This window comes from Solea senegalensis, linkage group LG9 (genome assembly GCF_019176455.1).
Source record: "Solea senegalensis isolate Sse05_10M linkage group LG9, IFAPA_SoseM_1, whole genome shotgun sequence".
NCBI classification, from domain to species: domain Eukaryota; kingdom Metazoa; phylum Chordata; class Actinopteri; order Pleuronectiformes; family Soleidae; genus Solea; species Solea senegalensis.
In genome coordinates, this window is record NC_058029.1 from 13,030,408 (window position 1) to 13,056,359 (window position 25,952).

The following is a 25,952-nucleotide window of genomic DNA, read 5'->3' on the forward strand; positions in this document are numbered from 1 at the left end:
ATCAGAGTAGAGCAGCTGGCTGGAGCACAAAAATGCATGTTTCATGTACCACACAAAAGCAATAAATAAATTTGTTTGCACGCTCCAGTTTAATAGTTAAAACAGGTCAAGGTGCAATGAAGAAATGTTATGTACCAAATGTGCAGTGTATCTTAACCTTAAATCCAATAAAAACTGGTTTGCAAAACCCTGAGAATAAGGCAGCGAAAGCTCAATATTTGTACTCCTGCTATTACATATATACACACACACACACACAAACTGCTGTTTTGAAGTGAGTTTGAGGTCATGCTTACTGATATCAAATGCAGCTTTTTCATGCTGCAATAAATACTGTATATGCACCCCTTCTTGGCGCAGCATGATAATCAGCAACAAACACTAACTTTGTTTCTTTGGGAATTACAGAGAGCCTATGAATTGAAATGTATTTGTTTGAAAAAAAACAAACAAAACAAAACAGATTTTTGTGGTAAAACAAAATGTGACAAAGCACATCAGAGGTGACCTAAGTATCTACAACCTCACCACAACAACTCTCGACGGCGTCAGATTCAAATTCAGCACACGGCCGATCAAAGATGATTTGCATTTGTAAAAACAAACAAACCAAATGTTCAGGTACTGGTGTTATGTGGTCTGTTTAACAGACTCCTTTCCACAATAATCCCTCTCTCCAATAATGATGTGGAGAGGAAAATTGGGTCAGTAGAAATTAACTGAAGAACCAATGTATCACACACTGTACAGGACATTTGAAGTACATTTGTAGTGAATGTACTGCAGCTGATTTAGCTTATTTTGGCCTACCTACGAGGTGCATTCTGCAAATATGCAGGGAAGCTTATATATATATATATATATATATATATATATATATATATATATATATATATATATATATATATATATATATATATATATATATATATATATACATATACATACATACATACACACATATATATATATATATACATATATATATATATATATATACACATACATACATACATACACACACATATATATATATATATATATATACATATATACATATATATATATATACATACATACATATATATAGAATATTCTTGGTGTTTCTGATTTATAGAAACAAGAATCTAACCCTGTTTCAAATCATTCAGATTGGTTCCCATTATGCACAGTATTCACTGCTAAAAGCACAGTTTCCTTTTTCTTGACAAAAAGAACAAAACAAAATACCCACTTCTGCAATTAAATATTTTTCAAAACTCACCTCAGGTCAGTAATTAAAAAAAAAAAAAATCAACAGATGCATCCCCTCTGTAATTATACAAGCACTGACTCATTGCCCTTTGGTGAATGGAAAGTCAGAACTAATATCTCAGACAGCTACAGACCTTGAATCAATCATCAGAAAATAATTTGCATGATATGATTTTAGTATCAGAGGCTGTAAATATTAATTCAATGCATTGAATAAGTCGTCTCAATTACAGCTACAGTAGCCGTGCTTTGAATAACGGCCCGCGATTACCATTGACTCAGGAATTCTACTTTTATGAGGGTTTGAAGAACCCCCTAAAGAAATCAATTGTTTCAGACACAGTGTTAGCCCTGAGCTAACAAGTGTTGCTGTCTGGGGGACCCTAAATAAATTGTTGATATAACCGAACCTTGGGAAAACAGCTGCGCCCAAACACCAGGGGCTGAGCAGAAGCTAAACCTAATGAAATCCTGTTCAAACTTCACTTCAGGGTGAGAAAATACATGGAAACAACACAAATAGAAGAGAATGCTTAATCTCAAAAAGAATCACCATATCTGACAAATATAGCTGGAGTAAAAATAAAAAAAATAAAAATCATGGTGCTTAACATAATAAGTACGTATTCCTGGAATGTCAGTATCGCTGATTTCAACCAGCATACAAGAGTTCTGCGTGAATCGTTGAATCTTGGTCATCATGTACATTTTTACATTTATATAATTCAGACCGACAGACTGTCTTGCATTATTTCTTACCACAGTTGCAACAAGTAAGTTATGTGAACTAGTAAATGAGGTAGTTGGGTGCAAGATTTCTCTGGGACTGAGCTATTTATTTCGCCTGTATATCTAATGACTCGGTGGCCCTTTGAAGAAGATGGGAGTTTTGATGGAGTGCCTGTGTTTGTGAGCACACAAACGCAGGCACACTTTTCCCACATAGACTGCCAGTGTGGCGTTTTATAGCAAGTTGGCTGCTGACTGACAAGTGGGTTGTATTTTCATGCAAGTGGGGAGCGAACAAAGAAAAAAAAAGTATTGACTGATCCCATGTTAGATCAAGAGGCAAAGCATCTGATAAACAACACTGCCATGTGCTCAACATGCACATAAGCACACATACACAAGTGCTTTTCTAGCTCAGTGGGCACACTGCATCACCACAGAGGGAACAAATGAAGAGATCTGGAGAGAAAAGGTGAAATTATGTGTTATGGGTCAGCTGTCTGTCAAAGACTTTTCCCAAGAAAGTTAAGTTTGAAATGGCATTGTGTCACATTTTAGATGGGCACAGTGATGTGCTTGTTGCAAACACACAACCTTCAACAAAGGGCAAGCCGATAACAGTATGCAGACATGTATAGGGTATAGCTGCAGCCTATCGCAGTCCCTTGCCAAAAGGGGCCATTGTTTGACTGTGCTGGAGAAAATCCCCCATATCTCTGTCCCATAATAAATTCAGCTCAAACCCTTCAGGCCAAGCTTAGGTTTGCAGGTGTTGTGATAGAGTAGCAGAGCAGGTACTAATCAATGCCAGAACTCACAGAAAGATGGAGGACTTCATTCCAACATTGGCCAGAGAATGACAGGGTGTCCAGAAATGACATTGCACCTGGCCATGTCCTTCACTGTGTCCTCTTCATACGCATGCAGATTCAAATCCACTTAATTGTAGTCCTGCCTCAGTCATCTCAGAGTTTACAAGCATCACAGGTTTTTCAGTCATAAGAATGAGTAGCACATACATATTCATGCACAAGATGTAGCAAAGGATATCAGCATAACAAGGAAGAAAGATGTACAGCGATGGCTGTGAGCTGCATTGGTTTGCAAAGGATGTATTATGGATAAGAACACCGAATGTGTTTGTTTTGTATGTGTCAGTCAAGGGCCTCCAAACAAAAATAATGCAGAAGCTGTATATGATTACTGAGCAATGTTGGGAGGTGGCTTTACTTCAAAACTGCATTTCATAACAATAACTGCACTGAAATGTTGCAGTGCTCAAAGTTAAGTGCCATTCTTTGAAAGCTTTGGATTATTTTAACATTGTCTTACATTAGTGTGATGAGAAACGGTAAAGGTCAAGTGGACATTCTGGCCAGGCTCCTAAGTGCTAAGAGATGAGTATTAGAGGTTACGCATTGCTTCGTTTTAAATGTCAAATCTTCCTTCATCCAACTTTTGAGAGACTGTTGTTAAAATGCATAAAATGTCTTGCTCAAAGATTGGACTATCAGAGGAAAACAGGAACTAAGTGTTTCAGAATTCTCCCCTCTGCACAGTGAGTTATTGATAGATGCTCCTGCTTGAAGCAACATCAGGAAACGTGAAGTTAGCATTAACGCCTATGGCTGCATCATAATTGATTTTTTCTTTTTTGTGTATGTGTGTATGCACGCCTTGCTATAACTGTAAGGACATATCAGGATTGCATTTGCCATATTTATTTTAGTCAGCAATGTAAAAAAAAATAAAAGAGTAGATGGACACAGAAACAGAATAAATAGTAAGATATAGAGAAAAATATGTACACAATAAAAATACGATTTTATACTGTAAAAATACTACTAAAATAAAGGATCTCTATGTATTGATCAGCATATATTGTTAATTGTTCAGTTGTATTGCACTTGATCAATGCCTATCCTGACACTGTGAAAGGGTTTTCCGAGGGTTAAAACATGATAAGAATTACAATTAGGTTTGTTGAATGTTGAAGACAAAGATTTAAATCTTATTAGTGTGGATCTTGTGTATAATTTCCAATTGTTTACATTTGACTATAAGTTATAAGACCATGTAATCTTCTTTTTTTTTTTTCTTACTCACATTTTTGCTAAGCCTTAATGACGGCATAGACTCTAAGCAGTGCCAGGATTGACACTCACATTAGGTTGTGAAGCCAATCTGAATGAGATAACAAGTGCACCTAAGGAGACTAATGGTGATATTTAAAATAATGACCATTTAAGTTCTATGACATTATGCTCCAGTGAATGAAACAGAAGAAAAAACAAACTGAATTTACATTTATAGCTTTCACCACCAATCTTCAGGCACTTTTTAACTTCTATTTTACCACAGTGTCAAATGAGTGGAAACAATACACTGCAAACAAGAGTCAATAAGGCAGGCTCAAAAATGTAGTCCTACTATAATATTGATTTTAAGAATGTAACTCCATTTCTCTATGCTTGCTGACATCAATCATGATGCCAATGACGGTGATCCAAAGTAGGTTGTTATTTTCCCATTTTAAACAATTATTCCATACAGTGCAGTGGAATATCTACACAGCCATCATAAATACATTTCTGGGAACACACCTGTAAAGGCTTATCAAAATATCAAAATGCATCATGTGTGATAAAAAAAAAAAGTAAAAAAAGTAAAATCTGCATAACAAGATGCAATTCAACTGCAGAAGCCACTGGAAACTGGGAGAGAGAGAGAGAGAGACCGAGGGAGAGAGGGAGAGAAACAGAGCGACAAAGAGCAACACATATGGGCAGATGGAAGGGGGAGAGGTCCTGGACCGGCCAGGTCTGGGTCAGGTGGAGAGATGAGGGGTGTAAAGGTGAGATGGAAAAGAACATCATGGAAGGGAGGAGGAGTGAACTTAGAGAATGAGGTCAGCCTGTTAGTGCTGGAAAAGGTAAAGGTGAACGTAAAGGAACAGAAAGCAGAAAAAAATAATAATAACCAAATGGCAACATGGGAGAGGAGAGAACGAGGTGCAGACAAGCAGCAGGTAGAAAGGAGGGAGAAGTAAAATGAGGGACAATCCTCACTGATGGAGTGCACTTGAAGAAGAAGGGGGGCAAAAAGCAAGGATGAGTAAGATGGTCACAAAAGGATAGTTCATATTTAGATAGTACCCCACTGCACCCGGCTCTGCTTTCTCCCACAGATAACTCACTTCATCCATTAGTTCAACTAATTGCCCTTGCCATCTGCCACGCAATTTCAGATGCACCTCTGGAGTCGCAGGGAAAGGTCCAGGATTTGGGGAGGGGATGGATGTTGATTTGGAAAATATGAGACTGATTTGCTAAATGGAAGTAACCAAATGTTTCCATAATTCAACATTGCTACAGGCAATCAGGTGGAAGAAGCGTGAACACACATCCCTCTCTTATGGCTGATGGAATATTATACCAACAGGTTAAATACTATATTTCTTTCTTATTAAAAAAAAAAAAAACAATAATAATAATAATAAAAAACAACAACAACAACAACAACAACAACAATAACAATAATAATGACGGTAAAAAACATACCAGAAAAGGGGGATTTCTTACCTTCATAAGTTACTTTAAATCCATGAGCGCTTACTGCAAAGTCACTGGTAAGCCTCAGTGAAAATATGGAACCAGAACTGGTAACAGGCGGGGGGATAGTGAATCCTGTTAACCTGCAGACAAGAGAGACAATTTCATTGTAAATGTATGATTCAATTCATAACATCATTTATATCCACTAACATTTAAACAAACACTGTTGCTGGGAGGATATTAAAGATTTTTAAAACAATCAAATAGTACTGTATATAAAGGACAGTGTTGTAAAACATAATAAAAAAAGATTACTGGGTTAACGGAGATAAAAGATTTGCTTTTTCAGCTTCAGGTTCAAGTTTAAGACCATCTCTCTTGCAATGGAGCAAGAGAGATGCAGCAATGGATGAAATTGTTCCCAATGTTATATTTTTCCCAAATTATAATTTCACACATAACGCAGTTAAAACCTGGGTCAGTCAAACATCCGTCATTTCAGTACTTAAAGCAGACAGGCCACCAGGAGAAGCAGATTCCACAAGGATGCACAAAAACATCAATGCAGCACACAAACGCTGATCGTGAATTCATCTCCAACCTCATACTCCAGTGAGTTTGTGCACTGTAGCATTTTGTGCTTAATAAAACAAAACTACTCAGAGAATCGTGATGTAATTTGTCCACCAATAATATAGTGTGTAATATACAATCAAAATCCAAGCATGGACCCTCTCTATTGTTGGATGGTGTTTGAGTGCTGGCAGTGGCATTGTAACAGACTGCTTCATTACTGCATTTCAAATTAGGTGCAGATCCAAACAAATCCATTTATTTTCACGACGTCGTAAACAAGATGTGTTGCTGACCGTTCCTCAGCGGCAGTTGCTGATGTTCTATCGACCTTGCACTGCTGTAAGCCAGGCAGTGCAGCATGAACAGAACTTGTGCATTAAACAAAATGTCTCCTTTTGTGTTGCCATCTCGTTTTTTTTTTTTCCATTTTCTATTGCTGGTTTTGTGGCTCTTGGTGTGACTGAACCCCTACTTGATGATGAGCCAGTTGAATAACGTCTGTTGGAGGGCAAATGTGAAAGAGCAGAAATTCCCACTCTGACAGCAAAGAAGAGGGTGCTGTATTTACAGGTTCAATAGAGTTTCCAATTACAGCTCTGTGAACTGCAGTGGTCCTTGAAGTATTAGCCTTTGTCACAGGTACAACAAAGCATGCCAAGATGTAGCTAAAAGTCAACTGCCACATAAAAGCGTCCAATTAAACAGAAATTGAAATGTAAACTTGTTATAAGCTTGATCAAAAAAAAAAAAAAAGAGCTTTGTACTGAATTAGCGTGCCATGACGCTTAATGAAAACAAGAACAAGCTTTTGCATCAAGCCTTTGTATTGTAAATATAATACTGCTGTTACAAATGGTATTCTGGGAAAACCTTTTTAATCTTTTGGCAACAACTAAATAAACTCATCTGGACTTGTTAGTATGCTTTAAAAAAAACAGGGAAGGCAGCATAGGAAACACACAAAAAAACAGGTGGGTGTGTGCTAAAAAATTAAAATTGATGTGCTCTTCCTGTTGCGAAACTAACTTCCATTGTGAAGCCATAACAAAAATTTCACCAGCAGCCAAGCACCGACTGGACGATACCACCTGTCAATCACACTGGTGTCCATTTGTCAACATGTCTAGTTACTTCTAAATGGAAACATTGCGATTTAGACCATTAACTCCTAAGGAAGATGTTTACTGATGTTATAAATACATTTAAAAGTAGGCCCAATTTCCCCATAGACTGGGAGATGGAATGGAGTTCTTTTTGCAAACAGCAAAGTTTCCCCCCTGCTATTCCCATCCTACTTCCTGAGCTTCACTTTTCAAACCAGCAGACTACTTCCATTTTTATAAAACAGTCAATGGCCTCTGCACAAGAACTGACAAATGTATTTTGATGTGGAACCAGCAAGGATTTGTCTCACCACATAGCACCAGTCACAGTTCACAACATCACATGTGGACAAACCGGTTTGTTCTGACTTTGGTTCTTTGCTTCTGTTCAGACTAGAGAACAGGGGTTTGAGGGACTGAAACATAGTGCCATGTCCATGTGGGAAGTATTCATCTTCAGTAATTCAGAGTTTGGTGTCGATTTGGGAGACTGGGGAGGGATTGATCCCCGGAGAATCTGGGGGGCAGAGTGGAACACAATGATCAAGTGGTTTTAGAGTACACTGTGCTCGCTCAGACATCAATGGCGCCCACTGGGATGGGTGCAAAGCAGTTCGACCACGATGCTTAAAAGCCTGTCTAAAGTTGAGCCAACTCTGTGTAGCAGTGATGGTTAGAGTGTACGGAGGATAAAGATGTGCTGCTATGGCAACATAACACAAAGACATGCAGAGGGAAAAACGACACCAACAACACCCACAATCATGCAAATATCTGAAATAAAGTGAAAGATGTTTCACATGACCACAAGTGAGGTAAGTGAATAATAAGCTGCAGGAAAAAACATGCAAAACTGTAACTCAAAACCATGTCTCAAGCCTCAGAGTATGTAATCCTTTCTAAGATTACACTCTTGTCATCATGACACCAGAGGCAAGACATAAGGATGTCATGGGCTTGGTGTACATGAAGGAAAGACATCTTTTTGGGGCTATCTGTGAGAGGGATTAAGAGGTGGTGTCAGCAACGGAGCTGCTCAAAATTGTGCAGTTTGAGACTTATTTCTGATTCAGACAGGTCATCATCTTCAGCCATTGGCATGACAATGGCTGGCTGCCTAAGAAACAATGATTGCGATGTCCTGAGTGTGCTGTTTTATAAAGAAAGAAAAAGAATCACCTGAATGTATGTGGAATCATTATGTCACTAACTAACTAAAAAATTCACTGCCACCGTTGCTTTGGTAACAAGAGCATCAGGTGATGGCTGTAAAATGTCATTAAAAAACACCATGGGGCCTGGATATCTTATCACAAAGAAGACACTTGTGTCTTGGACATTAAATAAAACACAAGTACATTCCATTTACATATAGACTGGACTCCATATAACATACAACATATTCAGTGTGGCAGCCCACTGCTCCTAATTCTAGGGTGGGTCAAATGCAGAGAATAATTTCCCCTAAGGGGGATTAATAAAGATAAATTATTATTGTTATTATTATCATTATTATTATTATTATTATTATTATTATTATTATTATTAATAATAATAATATTTTGAACTAAAAAAAGTATACAGTTTGGAGTAAAGGTGCACATCAAGAGAAAAGTTAAATAAAAATGGACTAGCACTATAATTTGGTCTTATCAAAAGGTGTTTCAAACCTCTCAAAACTAAATAGCTATTTAATATCTGGCTGTTTCTGATATTTACATATAGATGTATAAACACTGTCCATCAGACCACTTGATTTTTAGATGAGATGGAAAAAAGTAAGTAAATAAACATTAGCAGTCACTGCAAGCAAGCTCAATCATGTGCGACATCTTAAATGAAGACCGATAAAGAGAGTGAGTTTATTCCAGAGGCGGCCACACAAGCTACAAAGATGACACCACCTCCACCAAGCTTCACAGAGTTTGTATCAATCATTTTGACAGAGGTGAATCATGGACTTATCAGAGCAGAAAACTTTGTTTCCAAAATGTTGTGGCTCATCTCTTATCCCAATCTGTCCTTCCTCTTCTTACTGCTAGTAAATTACAGTTTGGCAGCAGTGTTTAATGGCAGTGAGCATCTATAAAGTGGCATTGTTGACCTCAAATTTTCTAAAATGGTGGATTACAAATCCTCACCCCGCCCTGCAGGTGGTGACTGTTGTTTTGGGGGAATTTCTTCAGAGAACTCAATATCTCAGTCATCAACAGATGCTGTCTTTTACTGACCAGTTAGAGGTTTGCCATCTATTTTTCAGGGCATTTTGAACTGTTGTATGGATTTGGTCCAGCGTTTCTGCAATGGCTCTGAATAATTTAATAACCCATTTATTTGCACTGTCATTAATACATTGTGGGTGATTGAATACACACAATACGGGATCATTAGTCCTCAGCTATGTAACTCTAAATGCAGAAGACAAATCCAGGCCTCTTATCACACTAGTAACCAAACAAAATTCATATCGCTGGCTTCTTCCCAAAGTAGAAAAAGCAATCAAACAATAACAAAGCTTCACAGATGTCTCCCATCTTCTGTGCAGCGCTGCCATTAAAACAATCTTCTGTGCAGCATGTGTGAGTCATATAAACCAGGTGTTCGGCATCTGTATTGGGCTCCACCAGGTTAACAGAAATTATCAAAGAGGGTCTAGACACGCCGGGAGTCTGGGCAGCTATGGTGCCCCATGTTCATGGATCAAAGCAGCACCAATAGCAGCAGCAGGACTGTGAGCACCTGAGAAAAGAATGCCAGTGATTGCCTGGACAGATGCAGCCTTTCCCTCCACCTGAACACACTACATCAGCCCTGATGTTACCTGTCAGGCATTCCTGCCATCTGATTAGTCTATCATGGTAGCAGCGTTCCATAGAGAGAGAGTGTGCGTGAGAGAGAGGGAGAGGGAGCGTTGATGTATTTTTTCCTAACTCACCGTCTCTCTACCTTGATCTGTCCCTCTGTGTTGCACTAGTTCTTTCTGTCACAATAGCTCTCTCTGCCATTCTGGGTCTCATTGCTTGATGTTGCTCTTATTTGCGGTTACATTTCTGTCGTCCTGGTTTACTGTTATTATCTTTGTTTGTCTCTGCCCATCGCTCTGTGTTGCTACACTGTTCTTAACCTCTTAGTGTCTCATGCAAAAGATAAACAAAAACAGACAGATCTAACAACTGTAGTGTAATGTTCACCTTTAGATTGCATTTTTGGTTTTGTTTATTTCTTAGGGAGAACCTGAGCAAAATAAAGACCCATTATGTAATAAAGCTTAATATCTTAGCTGAGCGTCTCATTGAAACAAAGACAGAAATGATTAATAGAAATGCTTTGCAACGACATGTTCCAACTCTACACAGGGCTACAGTGGCTTACATTGTTGCCCCACAGCAAGAAACCAGGTTAGGATCCTGTTTCGACCAATGGCCTCTCTGTGTGGAGTTTGGATGTGTACATGTGTGTTCTCTCCAGGTACTCCAGGTCCAAAAACATGCAAAATAAGGGATTATTGATTGATCATAGGTGTAAATGTGAGAGTGAATGGTTGTTTATCTGTCTATGTTGGTCCTGTGATGGACTGGCAAACTGTCTAGGGTGTACGCCGCCTTTCGCCCTGTGTCAGCTGGGACTGGCTAAAGACCCCCACGACCCTCATGAGGATGATACAATGATAGAAAGTGGATGGATGGATGTCCTAACTCTTTAAATGGGCCGCAGACACTGACCTTAGTACGTAATAAAGGTCAGAACATCATATCAATGACTTAATTCTTGATTTTTCTTTTCTGCGTAATAGAAGTGAAAATTGCAGAGGAAAATATAATACAAAAAAAAGTATAGTGAGTAGTCCAATTTACAGTGTGCTGCTCATCTTTAGTTTTAAATTAAGTGTCAAATTTGCATTATGCATTTGCAAGTCATTTTCAAATGAGTTGTGGATTCAAAAATAAAACTGGGTTACATATACTGTAAGCCACCATTTAAATTCAAAGAGCTATAAATATTTCACATGTGTACTGAAGAAACAATAATCCTGTATTAATGAGACAAATGCTGGAGCAGATAAAGAAATGACCAACCTATACTATGAGTTAACAAAAGTACTACTTTCAATTTGGATAGTATTTTAAAGTACATGAGCAATGATATGGCACCAAATCTCACATGGCATCTAATGTGTCAGTGCCACCTTCTCCATTTAAGAGGAAACAATATAGACATAACCAACTGATACGGTGACACAAGTAGGACTTAAAGAACCCGCCATAAACCAGAGTAAGGTTTTTTTGGGTTTTTTTGTGCTCTTATTCAAACATGAATGAGCAAAAGCAGAACTTGATTACCCCCCCCCCACACACACACACACACACACACACACACACACACACACACATACTTCAATCTCACAGATTCCTCAGTCCTCTGATGTCAAGGAGAGGCCTGGGGTAAGTGCAACCAAAGCTGTATCCTAGCAGACTATTTCAGCCTCCCTTGTAAGTGCTTCAAAGTACAAATTGACTCGAAGAAACAGCAGACCAAGGAAGTGCCGAAAGCAAAACGGATTGGACGCACAGGATTACCAATCACAACTGTTGAAGATGAGGACTTTGTCCAAATGATGGAGACAGTAGATAGGAAGCTGATTGTTCCAAAGAAAACTAAACAACCCAACTGACAAACAGTTTGAAGAGGAAAGACAAAAATTCAAAAGTAAATTGGCTGCTGCCCGGAAAGTAGGAGCTTTGTTCCTTGTGATACATTTGTGCTTCTTATGTGTTGAACAAAATAAACCCGAACGCATACTGCTGACTCTCGACCAAGTATCCCATCCACACACTGGACATGTGTATGCAAGAGTGGGCTATACCAAAGAAGAAAATCCTTACTGTAATAACATACAACTGGAGCCTTTAAATACACCACCGCTGGCAAAGAAACTCTGAGAATGACTGCCCTGGCATTATGATGGAAAGTGATATAAAACTAAATAAAAGTTTTCAGTCAAAATTGACACTGGCAATCACCAGGAAGATGAATGCACATTGCAGTGCTACTGGCAAAAATGGAACAAATGAAGAAGAAATGAGTGTGACACTTGCATTCCCACTTAAGCTGCTTGGAGCCAAACCCGACTAAAACCTGCATTCACTGCAGTCATTTGACAAAAAAAATTTGGCTTTTGACCAATGGGAATGGAGTATAAGGTCAGGTAGTATAATTCACTCTTTAGCCTCAGTTACTGAAGCAATTACAATAGGAATGTTTTATTTTAAAAGCCCTTATCAACAGGGCAGAGAATTAGTCTTACAAGTCTCACTAGAAGTGATCCACTGCTACCACCGCCCGATGTTTAACTGTAAATTCTGTCTTTTCAGGTTTCGTCCTTTTTTAAAGTCCCTGTCCCACAGCCTGAAATTAATACCCACCAAGAATCAAATATGGGTCAGTTTTTCATTTGGCAAGTAAATCTCAGAAGACTATCTGCCACGCTGGAAGGTCAATGTTTGCACCAAAACGGTCATGTAATAAAACACTATCCTGAGAGTCGGACTTCCTGTTCCTTTTTGATTTATTTTCACTACCACCTGTATTTAACACACACTCTGAAATAGTGTGTGAAAACCCACAGCTGCTCTGCCTCTGGTGGGTTCTCTGTGCATGACATTTTTTGTCTACACCCATTTAACCAACCATCAGCATCATATGTAATGAGAACAGATCAAATGTCATACTATAACCAGTAATAAATTAAATTAAAATAATCATATTGACACTGCTCTGCTTTTGCATGTAAAATATCATGCAGTGATAGAAAATGCAGGAACAGTATTTTTTATCCGAGTAAATAGGATCAGTCTTTTCTTTTAAATTAGTCAAGGAACACACAAATCAGTCAGGTTTTCCTTTTGTTACATGGGATGAAAAAACTGAAAACAAACTGTAGCGTGACATGTTTATGTTCGAGTTACCTCACTTGACAATGCACATCCCTCAGTGTGACGACTGATCATGTTCTTGAGATCACAATGTGGAAATTATATATTGTCCACCACTAACTACAATTACATGACATCCTCAAAGAGAAAGGACAACTTTCAAGATTCAACCCAGTGAGTTCCTTATTGTCTGCTCAAGCACCCTTGAAATAGTATACTAAGAGTAAACAAGTACATGAACTGTAGATGTCAAGGCCCATAATGCTTGGCATCGAGTAAAACAACAGCTGCCACTGTAATTGTATAACGACAGCAACCAAGAGATCACCATAACGAGGTCATTATTTGTGCGGGGCAACACTGAAATAAAAGCCTTTATTGCAATAATCCTCCTTCTACCCTCAGCATATTTAGTGCAATACTGAAGTGCGTCAACCGGTCACTTGAAGGCACATGGGATTGAATGTAATTTACGGGCAGCACTGAGTTAAAGTGATGAGCAAAGAGAATACATAGATCAATAGGGAGACACACTAATCAGGTCCATCACAGGGATGTCGATTTTTTTTTTTGAAGTTAAAAATTCACTGTCACTTTTGTCATGCTCCAGTGTGAATATCTGCCTTAATTAATTAACAACATTAATAAATGAAGAGGCTTCGTTAATCTCTATGAAGGTTTCTATTTATAATTTCCCCAGAAAGAAAAGGAGAGGACAGGAATGTCTGACTTAATGCTCATTTCCTTATTCTTTCCAGCTGAAGTACCACCTCAATGAATACGAAAAAAAACAGCAGCATCTGCTGGTGATGCTATATGGAAATATGTATCTCTCATAACAAAATCCAATCTAATTCAATTAATTGATAAGGCACATTTAAAAAAAAAACATTGTTAAAAACAATTAAAAACATACACAGAAGAACTCGCGCTGAGTCGAATGCCAAAATGAAAAGATGTGTTTGAAGCCAGACTTAAACACAGGAAGTGATGCCATTCCACAATTTGGGAGTCTCAGCCTTGTTTTAGGGACGACCAAGAGCAGCTGATCTTAGGGACCATGAAGGAGTGTAGCATTGATGCAAGTCAGAGAGGTAAGGTGGAGCAAGGCCATTTAGACACATGTAAATAAACAATAACAACTTGCAGTATTCTAAATATATTTTAAATAAGCTGGAGGCAAGTGATGGGAAGCCTGGCTAACCACAAAATAAAGACTGTTACAGTAATCCAGTCGAGTAGTTATAAAGGCATGCATGAGTTTCTCAAGGTCATGCCTCGGCGGAATCGAACTTTAGCTACTTGCCTTAATTGAAACACAGCTAATCTGCTTATCCAATTTAAAGTCAGTTTCCATTATTACCCCCAGGTTTCTATTCTAACCATGGCTTTGTTGTCAGGAGCCAAAGAACCAAGATCAACGGGGGGTAGTACAAGTGCTCCTTGGACCAGGTCATAAGATGAGGGAAGATGAATGCCCTGGCTGATGAAACTTTATTAACAAAAAAGCTGAGAATCTTTCAGTTCCTCTGTATTTAAAGCAGAGGACCCCACCTCTATTTGGGTGTTAGCAATGAAGGCCGAGGAGAAGAGAGTTGCAATGGAAGGGTTAAACATCGACGTGTTTCACCTGATGAGTAACTGTACAATCAAACACACAACTGGCATTTGATCAGAGAACTCCAAATTAGAAACAGATAAACCCCCGGAGAACACCAGGTGAAGTGTACGCCTTTGATGGGACCAGCTACATGATTTGTCATTTGTCAGTCAGTGTCAGTTCAAAGTCTGATACGGGGCTCTATCTTAAACCCAGCACAATGTGGAGCACAGCACAGCACAGAAGTAGTTGCTCATTTCCAAATGATACAGCTGTTATTTTCACACCGAGCACCCACTGTGTAGGCATCAAATGCACTCACGTTCATCAGTGCACCTGTGGGTGTCTTAAAGTGAGTTGTGGTCTGGCACATTGCTATCTTGAGGCAGCAGAAAATCACAGTGTTTTCTTGGTTATTTAAACCACACATTAGATTCACCTGCATAGGAGACTTTACAGTGCATGCACACTTATATATACACATGTGCTTTTCATCCAAATAACATGCTTTCTTAACCTGTAACCATAGGGATTAAAAACTTGTGGAAGAACAAGGATTCTACTGGCATACACTTTGGGCCCTTGAGGCACAGCAAAGATTCGTGGAATTTTCTCATGCAACCCAACATTGTTCATAAAGATGAGCTACAGAAGATATAAAGAATTAAGTCAACTGCAGTTCCAGTGATGATAGGAGCATTCAGTTTGAGGGTTACAGCCCATATACTGTAGCTCTGTCCAGATCACTGTCCAGAAAAGTGCAGCTACAGCTGGAGACACACTATAGACTATATAGACTCACATATTAACGAATGCACCGGACGTGGCATCGGCATCGTTTAGATATTCTTGCTACTTCCCGTCATCTTCTGACACCATTTCCTGTGTCCCACCAATTCTTTTTCATTGGCTGTTGGCAGCATGTGTTTGCAGATTGTGTCGGTAATCAGATAGTGTCTAGAAAAAAAATAAATGTTTGACTGTTACTGAGGTTGGGTCGGGTCTTTATTCCTCACACATGAACAGATCGACTCTACCTCGACTAAGACGACGATGACGACAAAAAAAGAACGTATACATCGCACTTATGACTACCACTTCATAGTTTGGTTTACTTGAAGCTCTTACTTACTTCTAGCTCTTATTTGTACCCAAATGTTTAAATGCACTTATTGTAAGTCGCTTTGGATAAAAGCGTCTGCTAAATGACATGTAATGTAATAATGTAATGTAACAGATTCCTGTGCCAACTAGGCCGACTGTCCCCCACAACTAATGCTGGCTGGAGCAGACTCTGCCCAACTCGTCAGGCAAAAAAAACTTGTAGTGTGTCCTCAGTTTAAGATACTGCACAGAATGCTCAGGCTCCCAGGCCTCTGGTAGATGATCCAACCTTTGAGGAGACACAAAACTCAAGACTGGGGAATTTTATAAAACATTTATGCTTTAATGCTGTCTCATATTGGAAAGGACCAAATGTCTCAAGACTACGATACCCGAGAAGATCAATGATGCCATATTTCTGCTATGTGCAGTGGAATATTGTATGTTTTGATTTGGTGCCATACAAATAAAATTGAATTGAACTGAACTTCAAATCAAAGAAATTGTCCCTCCATTTGAGTTTCATTTCAATGTTACTTGGTATAAGAATTTCATTGTATCGCTCCCTGGGGATTCAAAAGATACAAATGTGCACAACAGTCAGAGTTGCATCAAAAGAGCAACCCCATACAGCTGCCTAGAATAGACATTTGTTGTGTTTTTTTTATTTTTTTATTACAGCTTCCATCTATTGCACATTGTCCCTGCGTACATCTTCATAGACAAGTAACTCACAAAACTACAAGTGTAAAAGTCACACTGAATTGGAAAAAAGGGAATTTTCACGAGCTAAAATATAATGAGATAACATAGCATTACATACTTAACTACCGCAAGGTATTTTCTGCCTATCCTCATCACTGTGTGCATCAACAGTGCTAAGATGCCAGGGGGAAAGTAAAAGAGAGTGATGAGCAGTATGCTATTAAAGAGGTGTACATCACTTATCGCTGTGGTTTCAGTTTTCATACAAACCGCTCATTCACAGAACGAAAAGGTAGAGTGTGTAATGAAGTTCCATATTGCAGTTCAACCTCACTCATCTCACCCTTACCCTCTAAGCACGCAAGAGAACCTTCAGTTATCATTAAAACTCAAAAGGTACTTATAGTTTGTCCATTATAAACATGACTGCCTAGAATAGAAGGGGCAGGTATTTTTTTTGTAGTAATGATTTTTTGTAGTAATGAAAACGACTAATTATACATTCAGATGATATACTTTAAAAACCACCACCAGTCTAATTATTTTATATTAATTTTCTGCTGAAAGGAAATCTTACACAATGGAACTTTTACTTGCAAATTCTTTTTTAGCTCATATACATCCACTTGTCCCTGTGAGTCACTACTCTGTGGGTTTGAATAATGTCCCACCCACGGTACTATCTGACTGGTTACCTGTCACACAGAGGAGCCTGGAGCAGCTTTGGTGACTGAGTGGAGAAAGTATTTTGAAGGCAAGGTAATAATCATAGCAATCCCCGTCACTTAAGTTTAAAAAAAAAAAGCCCAACAATCTCATGAACCACACACAAGACTAAAGATGGGAGTGACTGATTGAGAGAGAAAAATAGCAGAACTGATTAGTGTATAATCAAATGTCCAATTTGAAGATAAACTTGCAAAAGGAGAGAGCTATAATTGTTTGAACTTAATGCAAGTTTGAATTAAAAGTGAGTATAAAGCTCCAAATGAAGAACACTGACACTAACTTGGTGTCAAAGTAAATTGCCATTCACATGAGTTACTTAGAACAAATATTACTTCAAATTTAAAATGACTTGTGTAAAAATGTTCTGAGAAAATGTCCCAAGTCAGTTGATTAAAAGCTAAATGTCCTGAAAAACAGTGCCAGTTATTAGCAGCTACAGCAGGTTGAAAGTTGGACTAAATCTACAATGTGTTACTGTGCTACATCATCTCCATTATATTGTTTAGCATCTTTCACTAGATTTGGTTATTATTGTATTGCTGTGTTTATGCCAAGCCATGACTTTAAATTGTTTTTATTTAAAAGAATGACTTACATGTGAGGTCATGGAAAACATGTAAATAGTTAATTGGTTTGAACACCAGCTTGATCTTGTGGTCTTTTGGGTTGAATTCCTTTATATAAAAGCATAGTTAAAAAAAGAAATATGGATATCTTGTGATATGGATTCTACCAAATCACCAAATGTTAGTGTGATAAATTTACATATTCAACTTGATCTAGTATAATATTGTTTCTTTTGAGGAAGGAATAAGATAAATTCTGAATTGCATAACATTATTCTACGTTAAATAAGAGATGTGTATTGGGTTGATCCTTTCCCATGTCACTGTAGGCTTAAAAAAAAATATGTAGCTTCACTGCAAAATTTCACATGTCATTAGCACAGCTCTTCTAATGATGATCACTCACAGATTGCACACAGTGTGAGCTCAACACCCCTCATAATCCTTCCAGTCCTCATTTTACACAAGAGGTAACATGAGGCGTAGCTGTTATAGTGAGCAGCGCAGTGTGTCACTTCATGGGGTGAATGAGAGCGGAGGAGAGGACTCTGTTCACATTAAGTTTTTCAGAACGGTACATGTAGAGTTTGGGTGTAACTATTAGTAAACACTGCAGCTTCTCAAGGCCAAGAAAAGTTGTATATTTTTGCCTCATCTAAACAAAAAGTAAAAGGAGGTTGGCCCCGCTAACATCCAGAACATAAACAGATTTTTCACTAATGAATGCTTAATTAGCTGCTTAGCAGATGGAAATTTAAGTACAATTACAGTGAATGATGGTTGTAGCTGGGCCAGTTACATGGTGGACTAATGGATTGACCCTGTCTGAATGAGAGCCTTTCTGCATGGAGTTTGCATGTTTCCCCGTGTGTGTGTGCGTGGGTTTTCTCTGGGTAATCCAGTTTCCTCCCACAGTCCAAAAGCATGCAGAGGTTAATTGGACACTGACTGACTGTAGGTGTGAATGTGAGAGTGAATGTCTGTATGTGACCCTGTGATGGACTGGTGACCTGTCCAGGGTGTACCCCGCCTTCCGTGCCTCCTGGGATAAGCACCCATGAGAAGTCAGTAGACAACGAATGAATGCAGTGATCCTACATCTTAATGGTTGAATTATATTTACATTTTCAAATGAGCCAATTAAACTGGTTGGTAAGGAAGAGGAGAGAGGATGGTGACCGTGGAGGTCAGATTAGCTGAGGTTAGATAAGTAATGAGAAGGTTGAAGAAGTGCTAAAGAGAGCAGTGAGGATGCTTGGAGGTTGTAAGGTTGCTTTAGAGTGTAGGCAATACTTGAATTTTAAATTTCAATAAATGGGGGTGAGTAATGTTCTGCATTCTGGCTTTCATTTCTTTAATGTTAATTTCCACAAATAAATATCAAAAGCTGTTAATTAGGATACAAACTAACAAATACAATCACCCTATCCTCAATGGTTGAAAAACAATGCTATATGAATTGAAAGACATACTAAAAGCATCTAATGTAATCTTCTCCTACACAGTTTAGGGGCGCGGGTGCCCTCAGTAGGCCAATCACAAGAGAGTGGGTGTTTGGCTCAGAAACTGCTCAGCTGACAGAGGCACACAGAGACGAGCATTAAACTGGAGTATTCTTCAGAAACTTTGAGGTTTTCGACCATAAAAAAGCAATTGAAAGTAGACACAAATTTTGTTTGAAAAGGATCATTCGACCTCCACTTTAGCCTTCTTACGACCATCACGATATTCAGGCAGCCTGGGTTTATTTTTGATTTTATGCCTATAAAATGTTCAATGACTGAGTGCTTCTACCCCTTTTTTTCCCCCCAAGATATCAAAATTGGAAGATGCAAGTATCTGGCAGTTACTCAACCATTTAGGAATTGCAGTACTGAGACGCTGAAGTCACAAATGCGTGACACGCTGGTGAATCATGTCTGTGATCAGACAGTCGTTCCGCAGAAGTTCTGAGGGCTACTGTAATGAAGTATATGAGCGCAAAGCTCCATCTCCCTGCATTCTGAAAAACGAAACGGGCTATCACACCATCCAAGTTAATAGTTAACCTGATGAATTGACCTCTATTGATTGGATCATTTTGTAACTTTTTGGGGAGTTGAACATGCCGGGCAACAAATCGAGACTGTCACTCACGATGGAATATTATGGACACATGTACAGACACACATGGATTCTGATTGACTGTCTAGAGCTAGACTACATCTCTGAGTGCTACCTGATGCTGAAACATGTGTTTTGTCAAAATGTCATAAGAAAAGAATAATTATGTACTGTATGATGATAAAGGGGGCGGGACTAGATAAGCTTTTGCTTCGCCCACTGTGTATTGTGTGAACTACACTACAATGATGTGTGATGAGTGATCTAACTGTCATGACCGAAATAAACATATAAATAAATTCCAGTAGTGAGTTAAAGAAGGGTTACATCCAGTTTGAAAGGTGGAAAAAAGTAAAAGAGCAAATGTGAATACCGGTGTAAAAACATTTTTCTAACATTCACATATATCCCTCCATACACTTTCAAACTTCACATTGCATACACACATTACACAAAGTTCTAATGGAATAATAAAAACACATTCAGCCAGGGAGCTGAAGATAAGGAAAGTACAAAACTAGGCTCAAAAAACTCTACAACAGGTTTAGAAAATGGCAGTGCACAAGCCAATTACAGATTTATTTATTTATTTTTTTTTACCACCAGCCTTCTCTAACAGTGACGAGAAAAGAAACAAGACAAGAGAAGCATCATCCGACACTGGATGACAGAGCAACAAGCCAGGCTGGTTACCTTAACACTGACTAATCTAAATGAAGCCAGACAGTGAGAGACACACTAAAGCTTCGCCTGACAGCACACCTGTCTATTTCTGACAAAAAATAGAGGACAAACCACCGCAACCACAATTACTTTCATCCACAGTATTTATAGAGAAATCTTCCTTTTTTTTTTTTTTCACTGCATGTGTTCATATCAGCTGTCACTGAACAGGTCTGCAGTTTCAACAGAGTGGTCATTTAATTACCAATCCAACTGAGGCAGTTGGTAACAACACACCAGTGCTTAAACAATGTCAGTATGACCAAACACACTAACCTTAATGTCTCTGTAATTCCATGAAATCCCAATGGAGTAGTTCTGTAATTAATACTTTCATAAAGCCCCTTGATTGCTCCCTGATTTACACTATATTATCATGTCATTGGTCTCACCCCTACACATACAGAGTAGCAGGTACCGTTTGTTTGTTTGCACACGGTTAGCTGATAAATCCACAAAGTTTAAGAGTAAACCAATTAAAATTACCCCGGTGAAAAACACTGAAGGCTGAGATCTGTGAGGAGCGTTTTCACAACATGTATTTTACAGGTGTGACACAAATTAACATTATGCTGCAGAGTGTGAAATACCAGGTCACTGACATATATCAAACGAAGCCATCATTTATGTCAAATTACTGTTTTCCCCCCATTTTCCAGTAACTGTGCAATTTACTGACATTAAGCAAACACCTGAGGCTTGGAGTAGGGTTGTAAACGATAGGAAAGCGGAAATGTGAACTGCTTCCTTTAGGTTTGCATCATGTAAGGACATTATAGGGCCTCTAATTGACAGCAAAGTATACATCCCGTGTCGGGCTGCAGCCAACGGTTACTTTCACTATTAGTAATGTTGTCCATAAACTACAGGAAATGGAGGAAAATCTTTCCCACACATGATTAAATGTCCTCAAATGCCTTGAATTGTCCCTAAACCAAAGATATTTGTTTACTGGCATAAAGTAGTAAAAGAGTAAACAATTCATTGCTCTTACCTAGTTCGCAGACACAGTCAACTTTAACTTTCAAGTTGGGCTACATATTAGCCAGACCTTCCCAAGCCCTTCCTAGCAAAGGTTACTGTGAGTAAACTGGCTAATTTAGTAACTGAAGGCAGCAAAAACGAAACAAAGAGCCACATACTGCAGTTAGTGATACACAGGTCATGGTGGAGCTTCCTCCCCATGCTGCTCCTTCACACAGCTGTCACACCTCTGACTAATGAGACTCTGCTGTTTGCTCAAGTGGAAGACTAGTGCTGCGTTCAGGGATAATGGGAATATTGGCGTTTAAGCTTTATTGAAACATGAGGATATGTCTCTTCTTTATGGAGGGGTCATCTCCCCAGTGCCCATTTACTCTTACTCTCGTTAACCAAAACTGTCGATACATTCTGGGTTTGATACTCTGTGTGAAATGAGACTGAGAAGCAACTAAATACTATTTAATTATTAAAGACCTGTCTTATCAAAACTGCACCACACGTTGATATTGTTGCTGAATTTTAAAGCAACAATTGGCAGTGAAGTCAAAGCTCTGGCTCTATGACAACACTAGTTATACTTAACAGCCGATATGTTTATCTCAGCATATGAGGCAACTTAAGTAGCACAGGATGTCTATCATTAGTCCGTCTTTGCCACACTGCTGGCGTAAAAGTTAAATTACTCGTATTAAAATGCTCTCTTTTTATAACACAAGTGCATGAGTCAGTGTTGTTGTGTTAAGGCTGAATATTCTGATTTGTTTTTTTTATAACATAGATTTGACTGGTGTGGCAGCAGAAAAAAGCTGCCAATTCCTTACAGCCTCTAGAGGATGCAGTATGGATAAAAGGTCATTGCAATATCAGGCATTTCTGTATAATTGCCCATGGATTTAGTAATAAGTATAATATTCTATCATATTTATGCCTTTTTATCTCCTTTTCTGAGGAGATATTAGATTGATATGTAATGTTCTGGCAACTTGGATGTATTACATTACATTACATGTCATTTAGCAGACGCTTCTATCCAAAGCGACTTACAATGGAATTGAGTACAGTCAGCGAGGGGTGGAATCGAACTTGCGACCATGATGTTTTTCACACATAGGGTACCGGTCTTAACCACAGAGCCACTCCACCCCATGTATAAGTGAACCTCTTGTAAGCCTGACCTTGAAAACAGCATTATGCAACACAATCTTCTCAGTATGTAAAATGATTGACTTGCTGAAGTATCAGCAATGATTCAGGTCTTGAATTATTCCCCCTTCATAGACAGACACATATTGCTATACAGCCTCCATTAAAATAGCGAGTAGCATCAGTCCACTTCTGCTAAAGTTGAGCAACATAAATGGCACTGATTTTTTTGATCCAACGTTCACCTCTGATGGAACACACTTTAATTTATATAAATTACATTTTTTAAAAAAGGTTTTTGAATATTTTAAAGCTGTGCTTTGTAACTTCAAAGCATGTCTGTTATGATGAATGATAAATGAGTTCACACAATGATCCTTTTCTCAGTATAGCATTGTTTTGTCTTTGTCTCACCTGGCCCCGCTTTGCACGCAGAGTGATGCATTTTACATCGTGACTGACAGATGGAAGGCGAAAGCATATCAGCTATGCAAGTACAGCGAGACAGCTGCAAAAGTTTGGAGGATGAACCTCAAGACGTCCTTTCAGAAAGCTCTGCAGGATCATTTGAGGAGTGGGTAAAGTCTGACGTCACTGTCCGCCTCCTTGGCTAAAATTGTCAAGATGACAAAAAAGAAATGTCCTCCTAATCCTCACAGTCCTCCTGACTGTGTGAGTCACAAAGCCCGAGTGGAAGACGACGCGTCTTTCTCACAGCAGTGTCTCTGTCACTCACTGCAGAGGCTCAGTTCATGTTTGTTTTAACTTCCAGCAGCTTGTTTTTGAGCTTGAGGTTGTAACTGCTAATAAACTATCAGGAAAAAACACTTTGAGTGACGGCTCTGCTCATTGTGTGCACTCCTCATGGAGAATGTGGAGGGGGCAGCGATGCTACAGTAACAGTGTTTTACTATAAAGAGGTCATGTGTTGTTTTATTAAATCTATTGTATATTTACTACACTAAATATTATTTAGTGAGGAAAGGAAATTGTGAAAACCAAGGAAGCCAGGAAGCCTCTTCTGCACAAAACATGTGACTTTCATGTCTAAGTAAGTGTCGCTTTCAAATTGATTTGTGTCAGTATCAAGCACAGGTTGAGCCCATTAGATCTGATGAGATGAGAGAGAGAGAGAAATTGAATGACTACAGAAAAGCTCTCTAAATAAACATTAAAATGGCTGTTCAGTGACTAAGGCAAACAAGATGAAAACTGTGTTAGATGATTTTCTCTCCTATGGTGAAGCCTCTGAATAAAGGATGGTGATTACTGAGCTGACCCACGCATCACTGAAGCCAACGCAGCATGCTCAGTCAGAATGTAATAAATGCTGGGGATGGGCTTTTTTGCGTTTGGAATCTGAAACCTCTTAAAGGTCCAGTATGTAACATTGAGGAGAGTTTATTGGCAGATTTTGAAGATACTACCTAAAGTTTTTAATAGGAGAATAGTCACTGTAAAATAAAAATCATTTCGTTCTCATAGCTTTGCAGGGGCTGCCATTTTACCTCGCCATGTTTCTACAGCGCTTCAAATCAAAGCTCATACAAAAAGAACAGCTCCACCCATAGGAAATGCTGTTGGAAATTAGCAGTAGCAATAATTCTGTGATACATTACACCTGATAACTACTGTGCAGCTCTCAGTGGCACTGTTTCTGTCCCTTATCCCTGAATAAATACTAAAATAAATAATTAAAATAACCCAGATGCATAAAACACTGAAGACGAAGGGAGGAGAGAGCAGAGAGCACAGTGGAAGAGTGTGAAATTGTGTTTTTACATCCTGGTATGGGAGGGTCACTGTAGTTCCCTGATGCCCTTGAGAAAGAGTTTGCAAAGGTGTTTTCTGTTTGTTGCACTGTTACAGTCTTACCATTAGATGTTAATATTTCTTGCATAATATGGCCCATTCAAATAATGAGAGAAAGAGAGATGCTAAATCTATATATACTGTGTGTATATATATATATATATATATATATATATATATATATATGTGTGTGTATGTGTAGAGAAAGAGAGAGTGATGGAGAGAGGCGGAGAGTATAGTATAGTATAGTGTCTTTGTAATGTAATGTGTACTTGAAAGAGCTCAGAAGTGTTCACTGGCGGTTTTCCCTCCTCACATCTTTCCATTCCTGACTGCCAGCCATTAAAAATACCCTTCAAGGTGCATGGCTTCAGGGCCGCTGGCTTACCTTGTCCTGAAGTTAGCCGGGTGAGGATGTCCGTCATACAAAGATAAAAAGTCATATTCCTCCTCCACAGCGAAAGATTGAAAAACTATATGAATCCTGTTCCCCTCCTCGGCAACGATCACCCAGGTACAGTTCGCTCCATTTGGATATCCATATGGAAACCCAGGGCTTTCTATTGTCCCATTCCTCCCTTTTAAAGTGCCTCCACAAGTATGGATAAAACCTGCAATTAAAGGAGACAAACAGTCGGTTATATAAATGTCAACAGCTTGTCAAAACATTGTATTGATTGTGGAGCTCCTTTGTTCTTTCATTTCACCCGGTTCGAGCATCGACGCAGCATTAAATAAACTGAATGGTTTTAAAACTGTTTTAATACACCAGGACAGACGCTATTCCTATAGACTGCATGCACTGCTGAGAGTTCAGGTGCAATATTTTTCAGCTCAAAACAAATTGTTTGGAAAATCCACATTGTTCTCATTTGGCAGAAGCTGTGAGAGGAATCTGGCAACTGACTAAATAGGAGACACGTTTTCTGTTTCCATTCATGTTTTCAGTTCCCCTTCAATTGAGGAAAAAAGAATAGGCTGCAGCACCAACTGCCATAATAATCAAAGAGAAATGCTTAATTGAGGACTTCAGTGTTACGTTGAACAAAATGATTTTGAAGCATCATTACTGCCAAATTCTTTTTCAAGGGTCAGAAAGCCCAGAGGAAAGTAGCAGGAGAGGTCTGACAATTTGGTGCCTCAAGTGCTTAACAATCTGTTTCACGGCCCACTCAAGAAACATATCTGGTGCCTTGCTGAAAACAGCCTTGACACAGTTTCTAAGTTTAACCTATTAAAAGACATCCCCATTTTTGTGCAAGGCTGAAAAATAATGTACCAAGAATGTTACCGTATGGTATAGAATTATATCCTCTGGACATAGTGTCTCATGG

At 38.7% G+C, this 25,952-nt stretch overlaps 1 protein-coding gene across 2 annotated transcripts in view; it reads right to left on the minus strand.

The window, feature by feature from the left end:
- The window catches only part of LOC122774892 (CUB and sushi domain-containing protein 3-like), a 199,257-nt gene that overhangs the window by 158,014 nt on the left and 15,291 nt on the right, over positions 1-25,952 (minus strand). For both annotated transcript variants that reach the window (XM_044034485.1, XM_044034484.1), the window contains exons 2-3: positions 25,007-25,229; positions 5,565-5,677 (exon numbers count right to left, since the gene is read on the minus strand). In XM_044034485.1, the coding sequence (XP_043890420.1) occupies positions 5,565-5,677; positions 25,007-25,229 (336 nt within the window). The remainder of the gene's footprint in view (positions 1-5,564; positions 5,678-25,006; positions 25,230-25,952) is intronic.